The sequence below is a fragment of the Molothrus aeneus genome, chromosome 28 (assembly GCF_037042795.1).
Source record: "Molothrus aeneus isolate 106 chromosome 28, BPBGC_Maene_1.0, whole genome shotgun sequence".
Lineage (NCBI taxonomy): Eukaryota > Metazoa > Chordata > Aves > Passeriformes > Icteridae > Molothrus > Molothrus aeneus.
Genome location: NC_089673.1, coordinates 4,882,663 through 4,892,708, shown reverse-complemented (window position 1 = coordinate 4,892,708; position 10,046 = coordinate 4,882,663). Strand labels below are relative to the sequence as shown.

Here is a 10,046-nt window from a genome sequence, read left to right as displayed (position 1 = left end):
GAAGAGAATTATTGTCACTTCTTCCCGCCTGGGACGTGATTCTGTGATAAATAAACAATTCCAGGCGCTTAAACCTTGGCTATTGGGATGGGGGTTTTGGTGTGTGTGAAGCGAGAGCTCTGAATTCCCGGCTCTAGGGACAATTCCCACCTGGATGGCAGCAGGCAGGTGGCATTTCCCTGTGACAAGGGACACCAAATGCTGCAGTACCCCCGGGTCTGGAGGTGTCACCCTCGCCCTTTGATTTCCACGGGAAGCTGATTAAACCGACGGCTCTGACAGGAGCTGTGCGCAAGAATTTTAACTAGCTGCTGCTTTTTAATATTCACTTCCTCTTCGGGTTTAATTATTTTGTTCCTGCGTTTTCCCTTTCAATTTACTAAAACTCCAGAAATGTAATTAGGGAGAGGCTGAGCTGCAGAGAGCTGCCAGTGATGAAACGGAGCAGCCCAGCCTCCAGCGCGGGCTGCAGGACAGGATTCCAATCATTATCCCCTTATCCAGGAAGGATCTGCGGCACGGCGGGATCAGAGCTGTTGAGAATGCAGCACTAATTAAACTCCCCTATCAGGAGAGGATGAGAACGCAGTTATTTCATTATTTCCTGGATTTGCCAGCTCTCTTACGAACCCAAACAAACCCGCTGCAAACAAAGCCCGGCTCAGTCACGGGGGAGACTTAATGAGGCTTTAATTTGTGCAGCACTCACGGAGCCAGTGCGAGGTGCTGCTCCCCTCTGCCCGTGCCAGGGGCACCTGTGGCGCCCATTTCCCATCTGGAGAGCACCAGGAACGCCGTGCCACACATTGCCACGGAACCTCGGCCAGCTCTGGGGACGTGCTTGCTTTGTGTGCGGCTTTAAATCATTAAACAACGTGCGTACCGCAGGCTGCGATGGTTTCCCTGTGAAATGGTCATTTTTTCGGTAACAGCCAATTAGGAATCCGTTCTCTCCCGCTGGTGCCGGGGTGTTTCCATCCCTCGCAGATCTCCTGCTCGCCCCAGCCCCTCTGGAGGTTTCTCCTGTCACAGCAGCCCCGGCTCTGTCACCTCAGTGCGCCCCAGGGGACGCTCGGGGGCCGGGGACGGGCGGAGTTGCTGGATCCCGCAATCCCTGAACCGTGGAGGGCTGAGCATCCTCCCGGGAAGGGGGATGGAGAGCCTGGGGTTTTTTTGTATTTTTTTAAATTTGTATTTGCTGCAGTCATTCTCCTCCGGGTGGGATCCACAGTGGAACAGCAAAACCTGAGCCCAGCAGTGCCAGCTTCCCTTCCCTGCGGATCAACAGGGCAGGAGGGGAAGGGAAATATCCCCACCTTGCACAGCTCCTCGGGTGGAGAGAGGCTAAGCAGTTATTTTCGTGTGTAAATAAAATATCGGTGTCTCTTACAGAAATACATCAAATATTGATGGCTTTTACCTATGTGTAGAATTGGCTCCTTCCAGGTTCAATCCAGAGGGGCGCAGGATTTTCCTTCCCTGGGAGCCTGGGGAGGGGCTGGGATGGAATTCCCAGAGCAGCTGTGGCTGCCCCTGGATCCCCGGGAGCTTCCCAGGCCAGGCTGGACACTGGGACAGTGGGAGGTGGCCCTGGATGGAACTGGATGAGCTTTGAGCTCCTCCCATCCCAAACCCACTCTGGAACTGTGTGATGGAAGCACACAAACCCCAAACCATGACAGTCCAGCGCAGCCCTAAATTCATGGCAAACCCACAGGGACCAGCCCTTCCATGATGAGGGAATTCCTGCTGCTCTGCAGGGCTGGTTCCCTCTCCAACCATCCCCAGTTCCCTGCTCTGAACGTTTCCCACCCAGATTTCCTTCCCAAACGCCACCAGAAACCTTCCCTCAGTCCTCGCTGCCATGATTAAAAGCCACTTTTGTTTGGGAGAAAACAAACACCACTTAAAACAAACCCTGCCCTGGAGGTTTCACTCGCAGGGAAGCTGCTGGGTTGCTATTTTTACCTGGATTCGAGAGGCATCAAAGCTGATTTTGGAGGAGAGGAGGAACTCAGCCCTCAAATTGACAACGGTGAGCGAGCAGCTCCCCCAGCCCTGCGCGGGCTTTGGTGCTCGTTAGCAGCGGCTCCTGATGAGGCTGCTCTTGTTTTCCAGGCTGCTTTTGATCCCACACTCATTAAAACCTGATCCTGCTGTGGGATTGTTTCCCCCTCCCCGAACCTCGGCACCTGCAGGGAGGGGGGGCCTGAGCATTGTCCCCAAATCCCCCAAATTCATCCCCAGGCAGTTTTTCCCCTCAAAGAGGAGCTCATCCTCGGGGACCACAGCCTCCAGCTCAGCTCCCCCCCAGCCCAAACCATTCCAGGATTTTGTTTTCCCAGCCACGCTCACCACAGAACAAAATTAACCAACGAGGGGTTGATTGCCTTGGAATATTCAGCGTTTGGGATATTCCGAGCAGAGTTTTCTGCTGCCCACGGGGAGAGGCCTCTGCTCCTGCCCCAGGGCTGCCTCCAGGTCCCTCCTGGGGGCTCCAGACTGGGAGTTTATGAAGGGAAAATCCCAATATTTCATTCAATGTGGGGACAATTAAACCAAACATGTAGGGAAGCAAATCATTAAATCATCAAATCATTCACCAGCCTGGAAACCTTTCCTTGCTGTCCCCAAAGCATCCTCGAGGTGTTTCAAAGGAACACCAAGATCCCGAGGGAATAACAACAATTCCTTATCCACCTTTACTCTCCTGTGACCAGAAAATCATCACTTACAGGATTATCTCCATCCCTACAAAACATCCAAAATTTCAGTCCCCTTTCCAAACATTTGGCTTTTTTTTTTTTTTTTTCCTGAGCCATCTGCTGCTGGAGCTGCTGGAGCTGCAGGAGGAGCAGCGGGGATGAAAGGAGAGGGAGCGGAGCTGCCAAATTCCCCCTGTGGGAGCCGGGCTCAGCTCCTCAATCCCACCCTCCCCTTCCCGGCCGGCTCCGATCGCCCTCCAGGGACAGAGCTCCCCGGGAGAATCCCAGCGGGAATGGGGCCCAGGCAGAATCCCAGTGGGAATGATCCCAAAGCAGAATCCCAGTGGGAATGATCCCAAAGCAGAATTCCAGTGGGAATGGGCCCCAGGCAGAATTCCAGGGGCAGAATCCCAGCAGGAATGATCCCAAAGCAGAATCCCAGCAGGAATGGGGCCCAGGCAGAATCCCAGTGGGAATGATCCCAAAGCAGAATCCCAGAGGGAATGGGCCCCAGGCAGAATCCCTGTTCCCAAAGCAGAATCCCAGAGGGAATGGGCCCCAGGCAGAATCCCAATGGGAATGATCCCAAAGCAGAATCCCAGTGGGAATGATCCCCAAGCAGAATCCCAATGGGAATGATCCCAAAGCAGAATTCTAGTGGGAATGGGCCCCAAGCAGAATCCCAGCGGGAATGGGGCCCAGGCAGAATCCCTGTTCCCAAAGCAGAATCCCAGTGGGAATGATCCCAAAGCAGAATCCCAGTGGGAATGATCCCAAAGCAGAATCCCAGCGGGAATGGGCCCCAGGCAGAATCCCAGCGGGAATGGCCCAAAGCAGAATCCCAGTGGGAATGGTCCCTAAGCAGAATCCTAGCAGGAATGGTCCCAAGCAGAATCCCACAGAATCCCAGTGGGAATGGTCCCCAGGCCAGGAGGAGCAGGGCAGGGTTTCAGCTCCCAGCCCGGCTCCAGGGGGCTCTGCTGGATTAAACACAATAAAAACAGGGATAAACCTGGAGAAAAGCAGGATTTGCAGCTGGGTTTGGCGCCAGCAGCACGGCTCGAGCAGGGGTGGCACAGGAGCCGCTTTTTGCTGGGTTTTTTGTTGGGTTTCTCCCGGTGTTGCTTGGGAATGGTTAAAGCAGAGTTCCCCCTGCCGGTAACTGCAGCCGGAGTGGCTGAAATTGGGATCTGAAGCCAACAAAAGCCGGGAAGGAGGAAAACTGGGATGGGTTCAGAGCTGCTCATCCCGGCCAGAGCCATCTGTACCCACCCGAGGCACCCAGAAAATTCCACTCCTGCCCGTGGGGGAGCATCCCCCGGAATTCCCTGCGGGAATGTCCTGCCCGGCCAGGCCAGCCCGGAACATTCCAGAGCCTCTCTCCTGCCCCAGAATTCCTGCTGGGAAAGAGCTCCTGATCCCAGAGCTGCACAGGCAGAGGGAGCTCCCAGGGCTGAAAAACCCCCAAATCTTTGATTTCCTTGGATTTGCATCCCCTGAGCTGGAGAAGGTCTGGTCCAAGGAGGGGTTGAGCCAGGGCAGGTGAAGCCCAGAGAGCTGTGGGGAGCCTGAGCACTGGGGTTTGTCCCTTGGGTGCACTTACACTGGGAACCACAGAATGGTTGGGGCTGGAAGGGACCTTAAATCCCACCCAGTCCCACCCTGGGACAGCTCCCAGGATCCCAGGGCTGGATGGGGCTCCCTTGGTCACTTCCTGCAGGGAATAAACCCAACAGGCCTTGGCAGCAGGAATTAAAATCCCTTTTGCCCTTCCCTGGATGCTCTGGCAGCACTTTGTGCATTCCTGGCCCTTCCCTGGGAACAGGAGGAGTTTCCTGATGTTTCCCCCCAATCCAAGCCCTGCCTTGGGATAGGAAAAAGGAGCAAAAGGAGCAGAGCCCAAATCCCACAGAACAGACTTGTCCCTCTCCCAAAGTTCCTTGGAGAAGAAGAAGCAGCAGAGGATGGAAATTCCTTGAATCCCACCCTGTTCCTTTGGGATTTATTCCAAGGGACAGCTGGATCCAGGCAGGAACATCCCAAAGGCTCTCCAGGAGCTGCTCTGGGAATTCCTGCTTGGGCATCCCAGGGGATGGGAGAGGAGCTGCCCCGAATTTGGGGAATTCTCATTTCCTGAGGCACGTTCAGGATTTCCCTGCTGGCGCATCCCAGTAGAAGAAAATCCAAGGGGCTGCTCTGACCCTCTGGAAAACTCCACAGCAGGAAGGGGCTGCCTCCAATTAAAATTCTTTAATCCCAGAATCACCCCAAAGGACTGGGATCATTCCTCTCCCTCCCTGGAGAGCAAAGCTGGGTCCCCCCCCAAATCAGCCAAATCCCCAACAAAAGTCCTGGAGGAGCAGCCATTGTCTGGTTTTCTTTAATAAAGATAGGAAGGATTTGTGTTTTCCTGTTAAGGCAAGGATCTGCTGCTGCTGCTGCTCGGCTCAGGGGGCAGCTCTGATTACACAAAAAAAAAGCAAAATTACACCTCAAACTAAAGGATTACATTTTAGAGACCATTTGAAATTAAAAAACCAAACCAAACTCAACCCAAAAATAAATTCCACACGGTTTCCTTCTGATTCCCTGTCCTGAGTCCAGTTCCACACCAGATTCTGAGGTACAAGACAATAAATTAAAAGTTCATTCCAACTGTGGGATCGCCCGATCAACCTCAATGCGACGTTTTCTTCACCCCCTTCCCGAATTTGGCATCGAGCCCAAGGCCTTGCAGGAAACAAAACACCAGGTTTGAGTTCTTCAAACCAGCAGGGAGATGGGAATTTGGGGAAAAAAAATCAGCTGAACATCCCCAAATTTACCCACGGAATGAGCTGGGGAGAAGGGACCGAACCGCACCGCAGGTCCCACACTCCCTGCAGAGGCTCCCGTGGGTTTGGGGAGCTCCCAGGGCAGGGATCCCATGGATTTTAGCCCCCATACTCACCCAGGAACACCAGGACGGTGCCCACCCACTGCATGGGGCTGATGGGGTTGGCAAAGAGCACCACGGAGGCCAGGATGGTGAAGAACTTGCGGGTGGTGGTGATGATGGAGCAGGTCAGGGGCCCGAAGTACACCACGGTCATGAAGATGAAACTCTGCCCCGCCAGAACAGAGCCCCCGTCACTGGCACTGCCAGGACAGGCAGCCAGGGGCAAATCCCAAAGGATCTCCCTTCAAATCCTGGGTTTAAGGGGGTTTGTGGCATCCTGGGATGGGCTGGAGGGGCCTTGGAGCTCATCCAGAGACGCCTTCCCCTATCCCAGGGTGCTGCAGCATGGCCTGGGATGAGGCAGCCACAGCTTCCCTGGGAATTCCATCCCAGCCCCTGCCAGGGAAGCAAACCCCACCCAAAACCCCAGCCCTGAGCCCTGACCTGGCCCAGGGCGCTGGTGAGGCCAAAGAGGAGGATGTTGGAGATGATGCTGGGATAACGCTCCATGAAACTCAGGAACTCCCAGAGCTCCCCTGTGAACAGGATCCCTGGAAAACAGCCAGGAGGAGCAGCCTGGATGGGGATCCCACCCTCGTGGGGTCAGGCAGGGTTCAGGACCCCCAAAGCAGGCAGTGAACCCCACAAACTCCAGCAGGAAACACCAGCAGCAGAAGCAATCGCCCTCCTGGTTAATTAGTGAAAGGAAGATCATTAACTGGGATCAAATTCCAACAGAACAGTCCCTTAATCAGGAGTGCTAATCCTGGAATGGCTTGGGCTGGAAGGGACCTTAAAGCTGCTCCAGTGCCAGGGGCAGCTCCCAGCCCTCCTGGGCTCCACTTTGTGCTCCCAGCTGGAGCAGGAGCTGCAGGAGAGCCCAGCGAGGGGCAGGGCTGGGCCACGAGCAAAACCCCAAAAATCCCCAACAAAACCAAGCCCCAGAGGGCTCCAGGCCAGGCAGGGCCCGGGTCCAGCCCTGGCTGCTCACCTGCCCCCAGGAACAGCGTGGACCAGAGGTTGACGTTGAGCATCATGTGGTTGGAGCCCGTCTGGTAGTGAGCCCTCATGTGGTCCTGGGACACCCCCGTGAGCCCGTCCAGGGTCAGCGACAGCAGCTGGGCACCCACAGACAGACAGGGCACAGAGAGGGGATGGACAGACAGACAGGGGACACCATCAGGCCCTGGTCCTTGTCCCCAGGGCAAATGGCAATTCCCCTTGCACAGCGGTTACCAACAGGGATTGGCAGGGGGGCTGGAGGGTGCGGGGCACAGGAGGCTCCTCTCAGCACACCCGGGCTGCTGCAGCCCCAAGGCACACCTGGGAGGCCAGGGTGTATCCTGGGGTAAATCCTGGGGAAAATCCCACACGGGAGTTTGGGTGTATCCTGGGGTAAATCCTGGGGTAAATCCCACACGGGAGTTTGGGTTTATCCTGAGGTAAATCCCACCTGAGAGCCCAGGGTGTATCCTGGGGTAAATCCCACCTGGGAGCTTGGGTTTATCCCAGGTGCAAATCCCACCTGAACCCCTGGAATTTATCCCAGGTGAGGGTAAATCCCACATGGGAGTTTGGGTTTATCCTGGGGTAAATCCTGGGGAAAATCCCACATGGGAGTTTGGGTTTATCCTGGGGTAAATCCCACCTGAGAGGCCAGGGTTTATCCCAGGGTAAATCCCACCTGAAACCCTGGAATTTATCCCAGGTGGGGGTAAATCCCACCTGAGAGCCCAGGGTGTATCCTGGGGTAAATCCCACCTGGGAGCTTGGGTTTATCCCAGGTGCAAATCCCACCTGAGAGCCTGGAATTTATCCAAGGGGTAAATCCCACCTGAACCCCTGGAATTTATCCCAGGTGAGGGGCAAATCCCACCCGAGAGCCCAGGCTTTATCCCAGGTGAGGGTAAATCCCACCTGAGGGTTTATCCCAGGAGTAAATCCCACCTGAGAGCCTGGGGTGTATCCCAGGTGTAAATCCCCCCTGAAACCCTGGAATTTATCCCAGATGAGGAGTAAATCCCAGGATTTCTTGCAGGAATAAACCCCACCTGAGGCCCCAGGGCTCCTCCCAGGTGCCACCCCACAAGTCCCAGCCCTGTGGGGTCCCTGCACTCACCAGGAGCAGCTCCCCATAGCCAAAGACGTGCTCTGTGTCCCCTGTCCCTTTTTTGGGCTTGTAGAGGAACAGGGCCACCCCTGCCACGATGAGCAGCACGCACAGGTACTTGGCTGGGGGGTACCTCTTCCGCAGCACGGTCACCCCCAGCAGCATCACTGGGAAAAGAGAGGTCAGAAACTGCCCCAAATCCACTCAGAGGAATTAAATCCTTAAAAAAATCACCCCCAGGAGCAACACTGGGAAAAGAGAGGTGAGAAACTGCCCCAAATCCACTCAGAGGAATTAAACCCCCTAAAAATCACCCCCAGAAGCATCACTGGGAAAAGGGAGGTCAGAAACTGCCCCAAAATCCACTCAGAGGAGTTAAACCCCTACAAAGTCATTCCCAAATCATGGCTGGGGAGACAGAATGTCACCAACTGATCCCAAAGCCCTCCCTGGAATCCCAGCCCAGCCCCAGCTGGCTCTGCCAGGGAGGCCCAGAAATCACAAACTCCCCAAAAAATGGGCAATTCTCTTACCTGGGATGGGTTTGCAGGATTTGCCCAGGACCTGGGAAAGGAAAAGGGGCATTAATGATCCACACCCCAAGGTGAGACCCCAAAGTGAGACCCCTGGGGCAGCTGAGCCTCAGCAAGGAGAGCTCAGCCCTTGCCCCAGAGGGAGTGACCCCAGTTCCCTGGCAGGTGACACTGCCACCATTTCTGGGCAGTTCTGTCCCTTCTCAGAGCCCTCCCTGCACCCCCAGCAGGGACCGGGACACAAAAGTGACACCAGGAAAACGGCAGGGTCGGTGTCACAGCCAGGGTCGGTGTCACAGCCAGGGTCCCCTTGGTGTGGGGTAGCTGTGTCCCCATGTCCCCTCTGTCCCCGTGCTCACCTGGGTAGGGTAGCTGTGTCCCTGTGTCCCCATGCCCCATACCTGTGTGGGGCAGCTGTGTCCCAGCCCTGTCCCCATGTCCCTGTGTCTCCTGTCCTGTACCTGTGTCCAAGCTTTGTCCCCATGTCCCCTGTCCCGTACCCGTGTGGGGTACCTGTGTCCAAGCCTTGTCCCCATGTCCCCTGTCCCGTACCTGTGTGGGGTTCCTGTGTCCCAGCCTTGTCCCCATGTCCCTGTGTCCCATACCTGTGTGGGGCAGCTGTGTCCCAGCCCTGTCCCCATGTCCCTGTGTCCCCTGTCCCGTACCTGTGTGGGGTACCTGTGTCCAAGCCTTGTCCCCGTGTCCCCTGTCCCGTACCTGTGTGGGGCAGCTGTGTCCCAGCCCTGTGCCCATGTCCCCGTGTCCCCTGTCCCGTACCTGTGTGGGGCAGCTGTGTCCCAGCCCTGTGCCCATGTCCCCGTGTCCCCTGTCCCGTACCTGTGTGGGGTACCTGTGTCCCCCTGTCCTGTACCTGTGTGGGGTACCCGTGTCCCAGCCCTGTCCCCGTGTCCCCTGTCCCGTACCTGTGTGGGGTAGCTGACGAACTGCAGGGCGGAGTTGCTGGACACCATGGCGCCCAGGTAGGACAGCGAGCAGGCCCCGTACAGCCAGCCCCGCGTGCGGTCCGGCCGTGCTGCATCCACGAAACGGATCACTGCGGGGACAGGGATGGCTCAGGAGCGGCCCCGGCCCCGCCACAACCGGCCCGGGGCTCCCGGGGGTGCCGCACTTACGGAGCTTGGCGAAGGCGGCGTTGATCACGCACTGGATGAACACCAGGGTCAGCGCGTACTTGAACTTCTCCTGCTTCGCGCCCTCCCCGTAGCGGCCCCGGGTGCTGCGGGACGCACAGCGGGACACAACAGGACACCGGTGACACCGGGACCGGCACCGGTGACACCGGGATAGAGCAGGACACCAGTGACATCGGGGCACAGCGGGACACCGGTGACAGAGTGGGACCGGTACCGGTGGCACAGGGGAGAGAACCCACGGCACGGGAAGGAGCGGCGCGCCCTCGCCGGTGTCCCCGTCCCGTGTCCCCGCAGCCCCAAACCCCCGTCCCGTGCCTCCCTCCCCGCCCCGTGTCCCCCGGCCCCGCTCCGCCCCGGTGTCCCGGTGTGGCTCACATGCTCTCCTGCAGGATGCCGTAGTAGAAGTAGCAGGCGAACACGCCGAGGAAGCAGACGGGCAGGCGGAGGCGCTCGGGCAGCCCCACGGCCGCGCTCGCTCCCATGGTGGCGGCGGGGCCGCTCAGCGCGGGCGGCACCTCCAGCACCACATCCCGCGGCGCCCCGGGCGGCCTCATCGGCCCCGCCGCGCCCGCCCCGCCCCGCGCCGCCCCGCGCGCTGCCGGACCC

The 10,046-nt window shown here is 57.4% G+C and overlaps 1 protein-coding gene across 1 annotated transcript; it reads right to left on the bottom strand.

Annotated features, from left to right (window-relative positions):
- Positions 1 to 5,069: 5,069 nt before the first annotated feature.
- Positions 5,070 to 9,998, bottom strand: SLC35B1 (solute carrier family 35 member B1). The gene is made up of 9 exons (XM_066567163.1): positions 9,816 to 9,998; positions 9,420 to 9,523; positions 9,210 to 9,340; positions 8,287 to 8,317; positions 7,763 to 7,920; positions 6,635 to 6,761; positions 6,088 to 6,194; positions 5,656 to 5,809; positions 5,070 to 5,435 (listed from the first exon to the last, which is right to left on the bottom strand). Exons 1-9 carry the CDS (start codon positions 9,992 to 9,994, stop codon positions 5,383 to 5,385), a joined length of 1,044 nt encoding a protein of 347 aa, XP_066423260.1. The 5' UTR covers positions 9,995 to 9,998; the 3' UTR covers positions 5,070 to 5,382.
- Positions 9,999 to 10,046: the final 48 nt, after the last annotated feature.

What these genes read in the sequence shown, in the direction of transcription:
- SLC35B1 (XM_066567163.1), bottom strand. Translation starts at nt 9,994, where the DNA reads ATGAGGCCGCCCGGGGCGCCGCGGGATGTGGTGCTGGAGGTGCCGCCC. An exon ending in TCGTCAGCTACCCCACACAG is followed by an intron (nt 8,318 to 9,209) that starts GTACGGGACAGG and finishes TTCCTTTCCCAG; the next exon opens with GTCCTGGGCAAATCCTGCAA. An exon ending in TCACCAGCGCCCTGGGCCAG is followed by an intron (nt 5,810 to 6,087) that starts GTCAGGGCTCAG and finishes CTGGCGGGGCAG; the next exon opens with AGTTTCATCTTCATGACCGT.